This window comes from Drosophila montana, unplaced genomic scaffold, assembly GCF_035044405.1.
Source record: "Drosophila montana isolate Dmon_TW-CO22-7 unplaced genomic scaffold, ASM3504440v1 contig_3848_1, whole genome shotgun sequence".
NCBI lineage: Eukaryota > Metazoa > Arthropoda > Insecta > Diptera > Drosophilidae > Drosophila > Drosophila montana.
In genome coordinates this window covers 4870633-4889581 of record NW_026998720.1, presented here as the reverse complement: position 1 = coordinate 4889581, position 18949 = coordinate 4870633, and the positions used below count along the sequence as shown (strand labels likewise).

Genomic DNA, 18949 nt, shown 5'->3' with positions numbered 1-18949 from the left:
TAACACATAAAATATTTGGCTGGCTACGCAAGACGCGCAACAAAAAACCAGTCGCGATCCTCAGCAGCGATTTCGACGAAGACGGCGACGAGGGCGTGGGTGTGGGCGTGTGCGTGGTGGGCGCATCTGGTGCAGCCGGCGGGGCGTTGGACGATCAAATTTCTACATTGGCAAGCGTTGGAATCAAAGCCGGCAAGCTGAATACCACACAGTCAGCCACGGAGACCGCCATCGATACAAACGAACCCAAATCTGAAAAGATGTCATCGGGCACGTTTGTAGATCGAATCGACCCGTTCGCCAAACGTTCGCTAAAAAAGAAGAGTAAAAAAAGTCAAGGTTCCTCGCGCTACAGAAACTCTCAGGATGTTGAGCTGCAGCAATTGCCGCCACTAAAAGGTAGCTCAACTAAATGCAAACAATAATGATAAATATAATATAATAATATATATATCTCTATATATAAAACTGTTTGTCCTGACTGACTGACTGACTGACTGACTGACTGACTGACTGACTGACTGACTGACTGACTGACTGACTGACTGACTGACTGACTGATTGGTGATCAACGCACAGCCCAAACCGTAAGAGCTAGGAAGCTGAAATTTTCACTGTAGTTACCTTATGTGATGTAGGTGCACGTTAAGACGGGGTTTCGCGAAATTCCACTCGCAAGTGTGGAAAAATCGCGAAAAACGTTTGTATGTAACTTTTTTGTTTACCATCCGATCGGCCCCAAACTTATTTTCAAAGATCTTTGTTCAAATTCATTTGAGGGGTGTTTCGCACTTTTCGGAAAACCCATTCCTCCTTGGTGGAAATGGAGGTCAAAGATTTGGTGGGTGACGTTTCGCGCTCAAATTCATTTCCAGAGATCTATATGAAAAATCATTTGAGACGTGTTTCTCACTTTTCGCAGAATTCAAACTTCTTCGGGGGGAATGCGATTTAAAGATTTTTTGGGCGGCGTTTTAAGTTGTGTCCGATTTGCTTCAAACTTATTTTTAAAGCTCTTCATAAGAACTTAATAAGTACGTATTTCAGCGATTTGGAAAATTCCACCCGCAACAGTGGTAAATTGGCGGAAAAAGGTTGTTTGAAAGTTTTTTGTTTACCATCCGATCGGCCCCAAATTCATGTTTAAATATCTTTGTTTAAATTCATTTAAGGGGTGTTTCACACTTTTTAAAAAATCCATTCCTCATTGGTGGAAATGGAGGTCAAAGATTTGGTGGGTGACGTTTCGCACTCAAATTCATTTCCTGAGATCTATTAAAAAAATCATTTGTGACGTGTTTCACACTTTTCGCAGAATTCAAACTTCTTCGTGGGGAATGCGATTTAAAGATTTTTTGTGCGAAGTTTTAAGTTGTGTCCGATTTGCTTCAAACTTATTTTCAAAGCTCGCAATAAGAACTTAATGAATACGTATTTGGACGATTTGGAAAATTCCACCCGCAACAGTGGTAAATTGGCGGAAAACGGTTGTATGAAAGTTTTTTGTTTACCATCCGATCGGCCCCAAACTAATTTTCAAAGATCTATATTTAAATTCATTTGGGGGTTGTTTCATACTTTTTGAAAAATCCATCCCTCCTTGGTGCAAATGGGGGTGTTCAAATTTATTTCCAAAGATCTATAAGAAAAATCATTAGAGACGTGTTTCACATTTATCGCAAAATCTAAACTCCTTCGGTGGAAAATGCATTTTTAAGATTTTTTGGTGAATTTTAAGAGTTTTCCGATTTGCATAAAAGTTATTTGATTCCCGTCCGATCAGTTTTAAAATTATTTTCAAAGCTTTTTTGATTTTATAACATACGTGCCACGGGCAAGGCCGGGTTATACCCGCTAGTATTATATATATTAATCATTTCCCACTCTCCCTCTCTCTTTTCTCCATCTACAGCCGATTGCTCGAGCCTGGAACAGGAGGAGCTGTTTATACGGAAACTACGTCAGTGCTGCGTATCATTTGACTTTATGGATCCTGTAACGGACTTAAAGGGCAAGGAAATCAAACGAGCTGCTCTCAATGATCTATCCACCTATATAACACATGGACGCGGCGTGCTTACGGAACCGGTATATCCCGAGATAATACGCATGGTAAGTAGCTCAATATTATGAATGTGCTCAAAAAAGAGTGTGTTATCAAATTGGAATCAACGAGATGATAAATAACTGGTTCCAAACCAAGCATTATTTATAGATATTGTTTTGAAACTAAAATAAAGAAAGAAAGAATGATCCCATATTAACTTTTGAAGAGAAAAGTAATTATATTCTTGTTATAGCCCACAAAATAGCTGAAATTTTGGTATAATAACATCATGCTAATGTGTGTAGCAGCCAGATAAAGACATCTCAGACCCTATATATATAATATATAATTCCGTGTTGATCTAGCCATGTACACCTTACTCTATTACCGCATCGAATTTAGAGACTTTGTTATTTCTATTTTTCTAAGCATATATCATATCTCAAGTTTTAGAAGCTAGTGAGCAAATTTACGCCTGGTTTTCGTAGCATAGAGGATCGGGAATATTTTACTCTTTCCATACATCAGCTTTAATAAAAATGAAAAGAGAAGGAAATGTATTTTGTAAGAAATAGAATTTTTGTTTATTTTTCATTCATTAGCAATAAAAGTTTCAGAATATTCGAAAATTAAATGCAAAAGTTATTTAAGAATCAAACTTTCACGGTGCGAAACGAGAAGAAGATGCATATTGAGCGCAGCAGGCGGCACATATGTTTATGTGGGAATATAAGTAAATGCTAATGAATAACACGCCAATTCGAAGTTGGGTATTAAGTGGATCGTTGCTGTTTTTTCTCTGCAAAAAATCTATATATCTCTTTTCTTTAATTTTTCTTTTAGATTTCGTGCAATTTATTTCGCACATTGCCGCCCAGTGAAAATCCCGATTTTGATCCGGAAGAGGACGATCCAACACTGGAGGCATCGTGGCCCCATTTGCAACTGGTCTATGAGGTGTTTTTGCGCTTTCTGGAATCCCAAGATTTTCAGGCGACCATTGGGAAACGTGTGATCGACCAGAAGTTTGTGCTGCAGGTGAGTTTCCACATATTTTTGCCAACCGGAATTTCTAATTTTTAAACAATTGATACACTTGACACAGCTATTGGAACTGTTCGATTCGGAGGATCCGCGCGAGCGTGACTTTCTAAAGACGGTCTTGCATCGCATCTATGGGAAATTCCTAGGCTTACGAGCTTTTATACGAAAACAGATCAATAACATATTCTTGAAGTTCATCTATGAAACGGAGCACTTCAATGGCGTTGGCGAGCTGCTCGAGATACTTGGCAGGTAAGCTATAACCTAATATACTACTGTTTACATTGTAATTAATTAACTCACTTTCCGAATTACAGCATCATAAATGGATTTGCCTTGCCATTGAAGGCGGAACATAAACAATTTTTGGTTAAGGTTCTGTTGCCGCTGCACAAAGTCAAATGCCTATCGCTCTATCATGCTCAGCTGGCTTATTGCATTGTACAATTCCTAGAGAAGGATCCATTCCTCACCGAACCGGTGGTGCGTGGTCTGCTCAAATTCTGGCCCAAAACGTGCTCCCAAAAGGAGGTCATGTTTCTAGGTGAAATTGAGGAGATATTGGATGTGATTGATCCGCCGCAATTCGTCAAAATACAGGAGCCGCTGTTCCGCCAGATAGCCAAATGCGTATCGAGTCCACATTTTCAGGTGAAGAACTAAACGATTAACTTGATATACTGGTTGTACTAAATATATGCAATTTTAAATATCGTATCAGGTTGCTGAACGTGCTCTATATTTGTGGAACAATGAATATGCCATGTCGCTTATTGAGGAGAACAATGCTGTTATAATGCCCATCATGTTCCCGGCGCTCTATCGCATCAGCAAGGAGCATTGGAATCAAACCATTGTCGCGCTTGTGTACAATGTATTGAAAACGTTTATGGAAATGAATTCAAAGCTCTTCGATGAGCTAACATCCAGCTATAAGGCGGAAAGGCAAAAGTGGGTGCTGGTATTTTGACTAATAATAATAAGATTGGCTAATTGATACAAATGATTTGATTGCAGGGAAAAGAAGCGTGAACGCGATCGCGAGGAGCTGTGGAAGAAGCTGCACGAACTCGAATCAAATCGTTCCAGCGGGCGCGCCGCAGGCGGCAGCGCTGCAACAGCAGCGAACAGCGCAACGGCAGCTGCGGCGGCGGCTTCGGCGTCGTCGTCGTCACTTCAGCCGCCAAATATAGCTAGCGGCGGCTCAATGAACTCTCATCAGCAACAGTCGAATAACAGCAGCAGCGGCAGCCTATCCAGTGGCGGCGTTGTTGGTGGTGACAATAATCCTGCGACAGCAAATTCAAAACTAAAACCCGAAAAAGCAGACAACTAAACAGATGCAACGCAAAGCGCGCTGGAAACTAACAATAAACAACAGCAACAACAACCACAACAGTTAAATGCAAGAAGAACACGAACAACAACACATAAAATGTCAGCCGGCTCACGCACACACCGAAATCCACACACACAAACACACACACACACAAATGAACACACATACACACACACACACTCTCATCTATATATAAAATTAAAATCAAAGAAATGAATAAGAATGAAATTTGTTGAGCTGGCGATAAATAGTTATAAACAAAATGCAGCTTATGCTAAAACTTAATAAATATGAAAACTAAATTGTATACTCGTTTAACAAGACACCAAAACCAAGTAGCTGCAGGAGTGGCAGGATCAGCAGCAGGGCGTGGCTAAACTAAATGCTTGAGGAGCGCAGCAAGAAAATTCTATAAAATATAATATAAAAAAACTACTTACACACAACCAACACACACACACATATTATAAATACATATAAATATATATATATATTACAAGAGCAAGATAAAATATATTATTAATTAGGTTTAAGTTAAACAAAGAAAAGAAATTGAATAAAGCGTAAAAGTGTTAGTAAGTGAAACAAGAAATAGCAGAGCGCGAGCCCAATGTTCGATGATTGTTAAGAACACGCATTGAAATATTATAAAGAAACTAAATAAAATATATACTAGACGTGTTGCTAGCCTATGCTAGCCTAAAACAGCTGCCCAAAAATACACACATACACACACACACACTAACACTCTAGTTAACGTTTTCTATTGCCCGCGCTCCCCTGCACAAGCATTATAAATGTGTATAAACAAATACTATCTAAATATATATTTTATTTCGGAACAATTCGAAAATAGAGCAGTCTCTGGTATGTGTCCAACTTTCAGCTTATATATATGTATATATATATATATATAGGCAAAACCCACTGATAACTTCAATTGTATATATGCGTAGGCATGCATGCATACACATATATATATATATAAATACATATAGTTGTATGTGTGCATGTATGTCTATATATATATATATACATATATATATAATATATATATGTAGAAATACGAAGCGACTATGCAAACTTTGTTACTTATATTTAAGTGTTGCACATGCCGTCAAAAAGTTTCAACAAAAATTTAGAAAAACTGTTCCAAAAACGATTTCGATAACTGGCAGATAACGCGGAGATCTATATATATATATATATGGTATATATATAAGTAAAGTAATAATTAGCAACATTCATCAGAAGAGACAAAATAATATAAATAAAAACTGAAAAACTTATATATATATATATATATACATATAAAAACACATAAAATGCTGATCTATATAGAAATGCAAGTATATATATATATATATAGATATATATGTAATGTATGTGTCTATGTATGTGTGACAAAAAAGCTTCTCTTAAGTTAAAGTTTAAAATAAATGAGTTGCGTTTGCATAGCATAATATGATCAAGGGGAAATTCGAAATAAAAATGAGAGATGATATTTGCATTGTATAAAAAGTTGTAAGCTAAAGAACCGAAGTAAACATTAAAGTAAAGTCGATAGTCTCTAGTTTAACTAATGGAACGTTACGTTAAGGTAGGCACCACACATACACACACACACACATACACACACACACACACATACACAGACACACCACAATCTCTCAAACAAACATTTTCACGTTTCACAGTTATCAAGCGTTAAACAATACAATGAATATGCCTAGGAACGCGGCACATCAAACAAAAAGGAAGTTAAATCAATTCTCTACGAAACGTCTTTCTTTCAGCTAAATTAAAAAACTACTTTTTCTTTCAAAAGTCTTCAACAAAATGCGCACAACTTCCGAATAATTCAACTGGGCAAAGTTTTCAATGTAAATATTGTATGAATAAAATACAAAATCATATAAAAAAAAAATTTTTTTGGGCCGCTGCTCTAATAAACAAAACAACAACTCATCTATCCAAGCAAAATCGATGCAAACTCACACACGCACACACTTAGGCGCACTCTCATACTAACAAAATATCATAATCAACGGAATATTATATTAAACATAAAACAAAAAAAAAAGGTATAAAATAATAATAATATATATGTATGCGACATATGTATGTATGTTTGTTCATTCAACTCACGCCCATTACAAAAAAAGTATCTAAGCATGCATAATCCAAAAGTTAATAAAGAAATAAATAAATTAAAGATACGATACATACCTACATACGAACATATATATAAATTATATATAAAATTGTGTCTGTGAAACGTAAGTTATTATATGCATACATATGAACGAGGTAAACAAAAACAAAAACAAAAAACAAATGCAGCGTTAAAAAAACATGAGTTATTATAATTAAATATGTTTGTAAACGTCAGAAATATGCAAAAAAAACAAAAGCAAACGAGTAAAAGAAAAAGAAAAGTAAGCAAAATAAAAACGTGTTAACCATCACGCCAACTTAAACTAAAATGTCATCTAGTAAAACGAATTAAAGAAAACTTAAAATATATATATATACATACATATATATGAGAAGCAGAATCTATGGCCTAAATTCTAAGCAAAGTGTGTATGAAAGTTTTGCATCTTTATATTAGAGTGTAATTAAAATGAATAATTGACAAAAACAAATTGAATATGAACAATATGGAACAACAAAAGGAAAACAAATAATACATTTAAAAAGCAATAGACTCTCTCTCAAACATGATAATTGGAATGTTTTCTGTTTTGCATTGTTTTTCGTTGATGCGGAACTGCCATTAAAAAAAAAGAGAACAAGTTGATTCGGTTAGGCAACTAGCGCTGTGGCAGAGTATTTGATAGGCGCATTTCGGGGCTACACATTCGAAGTAATAAACATGATGGAAAACCCAAAAAAAATAAAAACAAAATTGTTCTATAAAAAGAAAACAGCAATTACTCTAGCCGTTACTTTGCTATGTGCCCCCAGCCCCCTCTCTACGGCCCACACTAGAGTAAAGAGAAAACCATTAGAAATTACACTCAACTTGCGCCCTCTCTAGTTAATGTTTAAATTCACATAGAAATGCCAATCCAGTGAAAGAAAATAACTAAAATATAGAAACTGTAAAAAAGAAAAAGCGAAAATGTTAAAAATGCCTAATATATATATATATATATATATATATATATATATATGTATGAGCAGATGAGGTCCTGTTTTAAAATTTTTTTTTGTGTTTGTGATGTTTACTATTTTTTGTTGCACATTGAGTTAATGTTTAGCCTGCTTTTCAATTTACATTTGTAACTTTAACTATAGTTTTATGTATTTATATGTATAAATAAAAAACAAAAAAAAAGCAAAAAAACAAAAGGAAGCATGTTGAAAAATAGCTGCATAAAAGCCAGCTAAAAGTATAAGCAAAACTCGTTAAGTACTTTTAGAGACAAAACTGTACTAATAATAATAAAAAAAAAAAACAAAATAATAAAGTCGCATTAATAACAAAAAACATCATATATATATAAAAATAAAAAAAACAACAATATAAGGCGCTTTAACAATATTAAAACATATTGCATAATTATAAAATGTGAAATATTTTCTTATGTTCTAGACTTGTAAAAACAAAACAAAAAACAAAAATAATAATGAACCTAACGTATGATATCGTATGTGCGACTAGAGCGAAACTTTATTTTTGAGTTTTGGTTCGTTGTGCTAGGTTTTCCGAAATTCTTGAGTTATTTTTCTTTGGCACACGAGCGCTATGTTTTAGACATAACAACTAAATAAAATCTTATGCTGAGTATAAAAATAAATACATTATAATTACACTAAAAACAAACAGCAACAAAAACAAGCGAAAAACAACAAAAAAAAAACAAATTATAAAAAATAAATGAAAATGAATATATATAAAGAAAGAAATTGTTTAGTTTGTTGCTTTTGGCAAGCATATCAAGCAGTCGGGCAAGCAGTTTAAATTACGGCAACAGGAAATGCGTACAGGAGCAAAAGAGAGGCAAATAGATCAATCCATGCAACAGTTAAAAAAAATGATTTGTTATAGAAATGGCATATGCGTTTGTATTGGCAATTAAATTATATGGCAATTAATACAGCAGCAAAGTCCGCTGCAATAAGTCGGCAGGATTATAGCAGGCGGTGCCAAGTGCTGGCGATACAAAGCAAGTACCTCAAGCAGTTAGAAAGCAGTTCAAATTTATGCACAAACAAAATGAGCTGCGAAGAGATCGAATACAAAAATTATAATGTCGACCGTATAGTAACAGCCAGCTCTTGACAGCAGCCGCAGATCCAATTTATAGCTAAAACTGTCAAATGCAATGAGTAGACGTGCATCATACAAAACAAGCAGTTCAATGGCAAACAGATCAATAGACTCTCAAAAGCCAAACATGTTACATGTATAAAACAGTCAGCTTTTGACAGCAGCAAAGCTCGCTGACATGAGCTTTTTGTTTTTGTCAGTGCAGCACAGCAGGGCTCCAATTGGACGTCAGTCTCAACGTCTCCGCTGCCAAATGCAGTCGCTAAACGCAGCAAGAAAAATCAATAGTGCATAATTAGAAAATTTATAATTAAAAGCAAAAGTGCATTTATTGTAAGAAATCTTAAAGGCCATGAAGTGGGAGAACTATTGTGATTTCGTCGCAGGCTGTTTTGGTGGTGAGTTTCTTCGATTTTTTTGTATTTGACCAGGGCGTAAATGACGCAATGCGGCAGCTAAAGCGGAGACACTTGTTGACGGATTGACGAGAACGGCAGCTACAGTGAAAGCTCAACTAAAGGACAGTTGCTGCAACCGCTGAAATCTTTAATTTCCAAAGATTAGACTAAAATTAAACAAAAAATCGCACTTCAAAATTATTGCAAAACAGTTTAAAAACAAACAAATGTGCTCAAATTTGTAAACGTTTTAGTAGTTTTGAACTGAGATTCAGCAGATTGTTTTTCCAGATATTAAGTCATTCCTTTGAGATCTCACTGGACTTTTGGCTGTTCGCTTAAGCGGGATTTTACTGTAGTAGCTGCATCAGCCATCAGCGACGTCACGGTCAAGTTCATGTGCAGGCGCCCCTGATCCGTGGCGTATTTTTGGGCATGAGATTTGAAATTCTTGGCAACTCAATGGGGCCGTCTAGTTCGCCTTAAATTTCTACAAGTTTTTATACCCCGAACCCATTGAAAATGTGTAAAAACGGTATAAGGGTTGGCATATATGTATGTAAGACAAAATCTCAGATTACATTAAAGTGGGTCTGTCCGATCTCAGAGACTATAAGCCGGACTAATATGGTATGAATGGTATGAGTTTTCTTGAAAGGTATACAAAGATTGGGAATATATTATTTTTCGGAAACATCCCGCCCATTTGCCATATTTGCCCACATTTCCTTGCACTATTTACGTCGTCGAATTTTCCTATAGATTTCCCTTAGTGTGTGGGTGGTGCAAGAGACAAGCCGTGTTTGTGTGTGTGTGTGTGTGTGTGTTTGTGTATGTATGTTAGAAAAAAGTTTAAGTTTGTGTAACCACAGCTCAGCGCGATGTACAGGGTATTTGCTAGTCGTGCACGCCTGACTAGTGCACTTTTATATGTTTCTAATTAAAATTCTTGTTTGTTTATTTTAATTGTGGTAAAACAGGTGCTTGCGGCGTGCTGGTGGCGCATCCGCTCGACACCATCAAGACCTGGCAACAGGCATCCAACACATCCGTCCTAAAGGCCGTGCAGCAAATCTACAGCCGCAACAATGGGGTAAGTGAGCGGGGGAGGTTGGGCAGTTGACAACGCTTTAAAGATCAACGGCTACTACAGGGGCATGCTCTTCCCCCTGATGTCGACGGGCGCCATTAACTCGATACTGTTCGGCATCTATGGCAACCATTTGCGGCAGCTGCGACGCGTCTGCCACAGCGACTACCAGCGCGAGCAGCTTGAGTATAAGAATATGTTCCTGGCTGGCTCTGTGGCCGGATTTGTCCAGTCCTTCATTGCGTGCCCCATGGAGCTGATCAAGATACGGCTGCAGACGCATTGCTGTAAGTTGGAAAAGTCATTGCAAATCGGAAACTCCGAAAATATAGCTAACGGGTTTGCAGCTAGGCGTGGAGAATAGTAAAGCACGTAATTGCTCAGCTTGTTCAAGATACATATATTAAAAAACAGAAAAACTCACTTTCAGTCCGATTCTTCCTACAGAGCTATGTGATATAGCTAACCAAATCGGCCGAGTCAATATATAATGCATTATCTAAAACAGAAAGACAGATTTCCGCAAAGTATATTGACGATAGATATACAATTAAGAAAAAAGTTTGCATAAAAACAGAGAGACATTTAGGCATTCAGCTCTTGCTACTGATCAAGAATATATGTATGTATATATGCTTGATAAGTTCTTCGCATTTTACAACAAGCAAGGGTATAATTTTGTTGCAGTGAACGAAAACTTTGGGCAGAAAATTCGCCAAGGCCCGTTTTTTTCGATCGAGCAAAATTTCACTTATACGACTTTAATTTAACGCTGGACTGTTTAACTGTAAAACATCAATTTAAATGTTTAAAAAAAACAGCTGATTTGGTTCACAGCGTTGCCATAATATTACATATGTGTGTATAGTGGCCTGTAGTGTTGGAGAATCTGCTAATGAAAAAGTAGTTACTTCAAATCACGGCTGATAGATTTATTCGAGGTTAGGTTTAAGGGGCACTAAGAAAACGTTTCTCATTTTTTATTTTTGAACAACTTATTTAACATAAAAATGTATTCGAAAATTTGACTTAAACTGAAGTGATAGCAAAAAAAAATATTAAACAATCAAAACACTCAATTTTTTTAAATTTATATAGAAACGTTTTCGAACATAAATGTTTATTTATCATTAAGATTTAAAAGATGAGTAATAAGCTTCAATAGCATGAGTAAACACATAAAATAATCTAAAAACAGAGAGTTTTCTGCTTGCGATTAAGCGGACGCCTGCTAGAAACTGTAAAAGTGCACTCAATCAAAATTTCACTGTATCTTTGCGCCTGTTTTTTTGCAGACTATAACGACTATATCTATGGACAGCGACGCACAGCCTATGGCACATTCAAGCGGATACTTAAGAATGATGGCATCTCGGGCTTATATCGTGGACTTGTGCCCATGATGTGTCGGTCAGTATAATATCTTAACAGTCCACCCCTGCACTAGCTCCAGGTTATTATTTTTATTTTTTTTACTACAGTGATGTGCTGCCCTATGGCATCTATATGCTGGTCTATCGTCAGGCGGCCAACTATATGGAGAAATCGGAGTTTGTGCGCAAGCGTCGAACCGATTCGAATGCCACAAATATAAATTTAATTATTACGACCTTTGCGGGCGCCTGGGCTGGAGTGTTATCTTGGGTCTGTGTAATACCCTTTGATGTGGTCAAGACCATAATGCAGGCGGATGAGAACCATAAATTTCGCGGCATAATGCATTGTGTACTGGTCAACTATAGGGCCTATGGGTGGCGCAGCATTTTTCGTGGCAGTTGGATGCTGTTGGCACGTGCGATACCTTTTAACGCGGCCACCTTTTTGGGTTATGAGTATTCGCTGGAGTTGTGTCATAGTTATTGAAATACAAATAAACAAAACGCAGTTTCGATTTAAAGTGAAATTTGTTCATATTTAAATTATATAACGGCTTTCTGTAAAACTTCCTTTGAATCTGGTGTAATTTAACATTGCACTTACGTTGTGAATTACTAACACGGCTGTGGTTAGTCTGGCAACGCTTATACTTGTGTGCTTAACTGCTAAGTAATATAAAGAATGCAGCCTACAATTATGCTATAAACATTCTATATCAATAAATAATATGCATATTGAAATATAACAAAACTTGAAATATTTATAATAAGCAACACATCTAAACATATCTAAATTAATATACTGTTTAATACAGCAATCCAAATATATGTTAAGAAATCCTGTTAACGCAAACTGCCTCCTGCAAACAGCGCACTTAACAGCTTTACAACACTGAACGGCAGCGCCTAACATTCACTAATCGATAAGAAATGTCATATCGATAAAACATGGCGTTAAGGTCGGATTACGAGGTGAGCTGAGCGCAAAAAATAATCCAAAATTTGTAATAAAACTAAGTTAATTAAGTCTAAATAAAAGTGCAAACAATTGTTAACATGCTATACGAACAGTGTGTACTCAAATATGTGCAAAAACCCAATTGAAATGTGGCAAAAATTAAGTTAGAAGTTTTCGAGGTGTGTGTTTTACGATACAACAACAACAGTGCTGAGCGGGCGTTTTTTTAATGGAAAAATCGAAACTCTTGAGTGGATGTGTGTGTGCGTGTGTGTGTGTTATTGGTTTTGTTGTTAGTGTACGCTGCAAGCCGACGCCCTTAGGCGACGCCAAGCTTATTAAATTGTTTATTGCTGTTGTTGCTGGTGCGTCAGTTAAGTGTAACTGAGTGCGGACAAGGCTGCGTTTTGTTCTAACCACTTGCCTCTAATCCTATTGGATGACTTAGCTGCCACGGCTTACCTTGTGCTGTTGTTGTTGTTGCTTTTGCTGGTGCTGGCTGCGCAGTTGGCAGCGCTGCGGGTACACCGCAAAAATGATCAATAAAATGAAGTTGGCCCAGTGTAGCTCTGCAGCTAGCTGGTTTTCTTTTTATTTTATTTTCTAATGCTTCAGATTGAGTTTTCGTCGTAAGGCGGCTGTGCGCGCTCTCGCTCTCTTGCTCGCTCTCTTTGTGGTGCACTCTCTTGCCCTGTTCTCGCTCAGGCTGCTCAGGTGTGGTGTTTGTTGGCAGTCGGATTGGGCCTCGTGTTCGATCGGCATAGCTCGAATCGCTTAATGTGCAGCGCACTCGCCGCATTCACCTGACCGCCACTTTCGCTTACATTTAGCTCGCACACTTTTATGTTCTACTTGTTGTTGTAACTCTGGCTCTGTTATCAGTTCATGCGCAAAGCTCAGCTGCTTCCAGTCGGACCGCACTTGTGCGCTTGCTCTGGTGCTCTGGCATATTTCGTGCATAATTTCGCCTGGAAATAAAAGCTTTCCATTTTATAGACTGGAATTTTTTTCGCTCTATGGCTTACATAACCGGTACATTTCCAGTGCTGCGGGCTGTTCTCTGTCCTCTGTCTTCTGTTGGCATGCAATCGAGATATATTGCCACGCCTCCCCACCTAACGCATGCCGACTGCCCTCGCTCCGCCCCGCCTAACCACAGATATCTTGGATTCACGTTTTACCATTGGAATCTCATGGCAGCCAGGCAAAAGAGACACTTAATCGAAACAACCCTCAAAGAGATTCTCTTCATTTTGTCTTCTTTTTATCATTTTTTCCGGAATTGGTGTCATTGGGGCGCGTCGTGCCCTGCTAATTATAAGCAAATGTATTTTGCTCTTACTTGTCTTTTGTAACGCTTTTGCCACGACGTTTCCTTTGCCCCTCGATGCCCATCTCTTTGATAATTATCAAAAAAGGTTTTGGTTTTCGCTGTAAGGCGAATTAATTACAACTCAGAAGTTAATTTGCTTCTCTCGAATGTTTTCTCTTCTCTATTACATGTATATATTTATATGTTACCATGCTTCTAAATCGCTTCTTAAGTATTTATGATGTACATCAAAGTCTTCTTTTTATTTTGGGACTCATAATTTTATTCATATGTACTTTATATTGATCAAGGATTTACGTTAGCCCAAGTTCTTGTACCAAATCCAGGTAACCTTCAGTGGCTTTACAGAAATTGAGTTAGTATTACCCGGCTTTGCCCGGCGCATTAATTTGCACTAAATTTAAAATTACTATTTCCCTAAATATATTATTATTAATAGATTTGAATATGTGCTTAAAGGATACCCATTTCCCAGGGAGCTGGATTATTCGATATTAAGCACGTTGAAAATGAGTTGGAACACGATCGAATGAAAAGGTTCAAGCCACAATTTTTCACATATTTTTCGCACTTGCGGGAGGAATGTTCCATAACTTCGTGTTATATAACAAAAAATAACTACTGAGAAAAAAACAGCTTTCTGCCTTCTAAATTTTGGTATGTGCGCTGATCACCAATTCCTCGGTCACTCAGTCAGTAAGGAAAAACAAACTCATACCTATAAATGTAGATATAGATAGTATATCATAATTTCTGACTAGTCTGATTGTTCGTGTCCGGAAAAGCGAATGCTCTGCAATCCCCTACACATTGCATACTTTCAAGCGTCTTAAATAAACAAAATAAAAGCGTTGCAAAATCTGAAAATTGTTCGAACAATTTGTTCCAATTTGCGAGTGTCTACTGTAATTTATGATTTTCACGCACAGCGTTCGCTTTGGAAAGAGGAGCATTATGTAGATATGTGCATGGCACGGCATAAATCGGCCCCCAAAGAGCCCCTGCGCCCCTCATACTATTTGGTATGCTGAGTCATGCGCTTTCAATTTGAGTCAATTTAGAGAGAAGCACAGCCACAAAATCAAGACAAATACAAATACAATCTAATAATTTGGATGATGGTTTAGATAGTTCTGTACCGAGTTGTGCATAGAACTTGTAAGCAGTTCGGTCAAGGTGACAATAAAGTTATAATTCGAGATTTCAAAGCATAGGGATGATATAACAAGATTTTCGCTAGCCAACATGTAGATAGAACTACATATGTATGTATATGGATACAACTTGACTGCTGGTATGTGAATTTCCATCACATGTACATATGTATGCACAATTATATGTCTGTATATACGAAATAAAGATAGGGCACTTACTAAATTAGCAACAGCTTCTGTGTTACTCACTTCTTGTTTGTGCCACAAGCGACACTCAATATTTTCAAAGCTTAGTATCAATATTTATAGACAAAAATATGAATAAGTAAATAAATTGATTGTCTCCAATCTGCTATCGCAAAAAAAAAAAAAGAAAGTAAGGATATATTCAGCATGCCGAAGATTTAATACCATTTTCGAGATTTGCTTAAGGTTTTGCAAATATGTGAGCATAATTTGTTGATCAAAATATCCTGTAAACAAAATATTTTGCCATACAAGGATCTTCTTTTCGACCGATCGACTGATAGCTATATGGCATTGTGGTCAGATGTTGTTAAATTTTGAATATATATGAGGAGCATAGTAAAAAAAAATAATAATTACCGAGTTCGGTTAAGATATATTGAAAAACGAAAAATGTTTTCCATACGAGAACCTACTTTTCGACCGACCGTTTCTATGTCAGCTATTTGATAAAGTGGTCTGATCTAGCCCGTCCCACCATATGTATTCTCTATCTATGCAAGGTTTCAAGACGATAGCTTTAAAACTGAGAGACTAGTTCGCATATGTTGACTCGGCTGTTGTTGCTGATCTAGAATATATATACTTTATAGGGTCGGAGATGTCTCCTGCAATGTGTTACACATCTTATGACAAAACGATTATACTAAGGGTATAAAAACTTGTATTAATATTGTTTTGAAGAAATGTATAATAAAGCTCTACTAACGTTTATTTCCCCTGTTCGAGCATCCCCTCTAGCCGGAAAATGTTTTTCTTTACTATCTTCTTGTCAATTGAGATCTTTCTTAGCTGGAGTAATAGGTATTCTCTCAAGCGAGCTTTCACTAACCAGAAAGCAAAAAAAAATATGTAAATGCTGAGAAAGCACTGGAAGCAAATATTTCTGGAGAATACTTCTACTTCTACTGGAAAATTTTGATAATATACTTATTATATTTTTTATACTGAATAGTTCGAATTAAAGTTGTAAAATCCGAGCATTCACGGTATTGGATTCATACAAATCTTGAATAGGGGGCTGGTCAAATGTCCATAAAAATACTTGCCTGGTAATAGACAAGTTTGTGACGCTTCGCTGGGAACTGCGATAATGGGAAAATGATTGCAACTGGAATATACCAGAAATCGTTTTCACATTCTCTCCGTACAGCTGTGTCGAGTCTTGTTTTAGCCGGTGCGACAATCAAAGTGTGACAGCAAATTAGTAACAGCAATTTTAATTCAATTATATATGACAATAAAAACCTAATCAATGCTCTATAAAACAAATGCCGTTTGTCAGATGAGCAACTGAGCTGCTGATAAGGGGTTCATATCGATTAATATATTTGTTTACTATAAAAGCTAGAGAGGAAATCGGTTCCTGTTGTATTTCCATTATCGATATCTTCCCTGTTTATCAAAAATCGATATATATTGATAAGACTATATAAGCTGAAGTATGTAGATGAAGTCTGTTTCAAATTATCGATAACTCTCTTCCTAAAATCGAAAAATATACTGATTTTTTCAAATTATCGATAACTTTCCTCTCCTCCAAATCTATGAACATACTGAGTGTTTCAACTTACCGACAACTCCCCACTTCTCCCCCTAAATCGATAAATAGAATATTTAAAATTATCAATAGCTGCGCACCATATTGTTTCGACTGAGTCTATTTCAAGCTATCGGTGACTTTCCACTTTACGTAAAATCGATAAATATCGATGGTTAGTCTCGCTATATGAGATATCTATTTGAATATAAGAGCTGGAGACAGCTAATTTGGCTTATAGTTTCTTCTTTCATAGCTCAGATCTGGTTACAGAGAACATCCAAGTCGGGCAGTCCCTCGACTCTTTCGACCGTCTTGCCTTGTTTTCACATGCAACTGTAAATTATCCATTAGCTATCGACTGTTGCTGGAGATTTCTTGCACTTTAAGATCGAGAACTCGAGCACAAGGATTCGCATCTGTTCCACAGCAGTAGCTGGGCGTTTATGAGCTACCTGCGATATTTGCCAGAGTCTTTAAAAATTTCCATTTCGATTGCATAACTTAGTTGTGGTATTCTATACTATGAATGATATAGTAGTCGCCGGTCCGCAGTTACATTTTAATTACCTCAACTGGCATCACGCTCAGCGCTCTCTGATTCGGTTATCAGCGCATTTCGACACTTGTAGATAAGTTTCTGTTTGCCGTTGCTCTGATTTATTTTTGGGCCCACTGTGCGGCACTCACTATGTCCCTGTTGTGTATTGGTTCTAATCGATGGAACTAATGACGTACAGCTTGAGACGGCGGCGAGTGACGCCAATTCAAGTAGAGGTCGCTCTTTGACCCTGCCACTGGCCGGACGGACAGACTAAGTCTTGGCAAATTCTTGAAACGCTTTGTCATTCTGATTATGTTTGCATGCATGTTATCAGCTCGACGGGTTTTACATATGTAGTGTGACTGGGTCATGTATCTAAGTAATTATTTGTCATACATATATCTCAACAAAATTGAATGAAAACTAGAAAAAATGAGATAAGTACAAAACATCTGCTTAAAGTTCTTATAATCTTTGGCACTGCGAAGATAACTGTTTCTATTTGCTATTATTATTGTTTTTTATTTATTGTTATTGTTATAATTCATTGTTACAATCGTTTCATTTAATTTTGTATAAGATACTGTAACCAAGTCAAACCGCCTTGAACTCGAAAAACCCTTAAGAACAACCGAATTTAAACCAGAAACGAATTTTATAAAACTTTCAAATTTTCTCAAAGCAGGATTTTGCTTAAAAGAATATTTTTGGACAATGGAAAATATTACTGCAAAATTCGTTCATTTTTCAGTACTTTGAATATGAGAAATAAACGAAAATCGGTTTTTTATTTTCTTTTTTTTTACAAAATTTTCTTAGCTTTATTTTAATTTGCCTGTTATTATGAGAACAACTTAAATTAAATGTATTTGAAAATTTACAATACTACTTAGTCTACTATTAAGTCTAATATAAAAAGTTACGGTGACTATATATATCGATCTGGGAGATCGATTGGATGAGACCTCCGCAATCTCCTCCGCGTTCGTGCTCTTCCAATTCGACGCCTCTTTAGAAGGCGCCTAGCCAGTCGATTTGGATGGTTTCCCAGTCGCGTTATGTAGTTTACAGTCTGTTTGTTTATAACGTCCCCGACTTTGGGCACTCCTAAGTCTTTTTCCAAATCGGAAGATCGCATATACCAGGGGGCACCAGACAGATAGCGGAGCGTTTTTGCTTGAAACACCCTGATTTTCGTAAGGCGGGATTTTGCAGCAATACCGTAAACTTGAATACCATATCGCCAGGCAGGAGCTAGGCAGGTTTTGTATATGTTAACTTTGAACAAAAATCTATAAATAAAAATATACGGATAGTAATTTGAATAGATTTTATTTATAATAAACTAGATAAAATTACCCGGTGTCGCCCGGTTAAAAAAAATCGCAGATCACAAAATCATTCAAATTCTGTCCATGTCGCAATACATTCGCCCTATGAACAAATTCTGCTGGATTTGAACCATGTATGGTAAATATGCCAAGCACGTTTAACTGGCTAAGTGGCTGTTAATGCTTTTCATTCCAACTTTGACCACTGTTTTTTCCCACTTGGAGATTGAATTTTGCGAAAAACACATCATTGTGATCACTGAGGGGTCA

The 18949-nt window shown here is 36.7% G+C and overlaps 3 protein-coding genes across 7 annotated transcripts in view; all 3 read left to right on the top strand.

Annotated features, from left to right (window-relative positions):
• The first annotated feature begins 122 nt into the window (after positions 1-122).
• On the top strand, positions 123-4732 carry wdb (widerborst). Its single transcript, XM_064696506.1, has 7 exons — positions 123-399; positions 1913-2112; positions 2891-3085; positions 3153-3343; positions 3409-3742; positions 3813-4042; positions 4109-4732. The coding sequence occupies exons 1-7, from the start codon at positions 261-263 to the stop codon at positions 4425-4427; spliced, it is 1608 nt and encodes a 535-aa protein (XP_064552576.1). The 5' UTR covers positions 123-260; the 3' UTR covers positions 4428-4732.
• A 4218-nt stretch (positions 4733-8950) lies between these two features.
• LOC135438642 (solute carrier family 25 member 45) lies at positions 8951-12094 on the top strand. 2 transcript variants are annotated; one of them, XM_064697019.1, is made up of 5 exons: positions 8951-9107; positions 10088-10200; positions 10244-10484; positions 11493-11607; positions 11679-12094. In XM_064697019.1, exons 1-5 carry the CDS (start codon positions 9062-9064, stop codon positions 12058-12060), a joined length of 897 nt encoding a protein of 298 aa, XP_064553089.1. In that variant the 5' UTR covers positions 8951-9061; the 3' UTR covers positions 12061-12094. The 2 variants fall into 2 exon arrangements, with proteins under 2 accessions (XP_064553089.1, XP_064553090.1); XM_064697020.1 differs by lacking the exon at positions 8951-9107 and having other exon boundaries at positions 10082-10200; positions 10261-10484.
• A 405-nt stretch (positions 12095-12499) lies between these two features.
• Atpalpha (sodium/potassium-transporting ATPase subunit alpha) overlaps positions 12500-18949 on the top strand; it is a 34613-nt gene continuing 28163 nt past the window's right edge. For 3 of the 4 annotated variants that reach the window (XM_064697014.1, XM_064697013.1, XM_064697015.1), the window contains exon 1: positions 12500-12545. In XM_064697014.1, coding sequence (XP_064553084.1) covers positions 12522-12545 — 24 coding nt within the window. In that variant the 5' untranslated portion in view covers positions 12500-12521. The remainder of the gene's footprint in view (positions 12546-18949) is intronic. The other variant, XM_064697012.1, reaches the window with a different exon arrangement.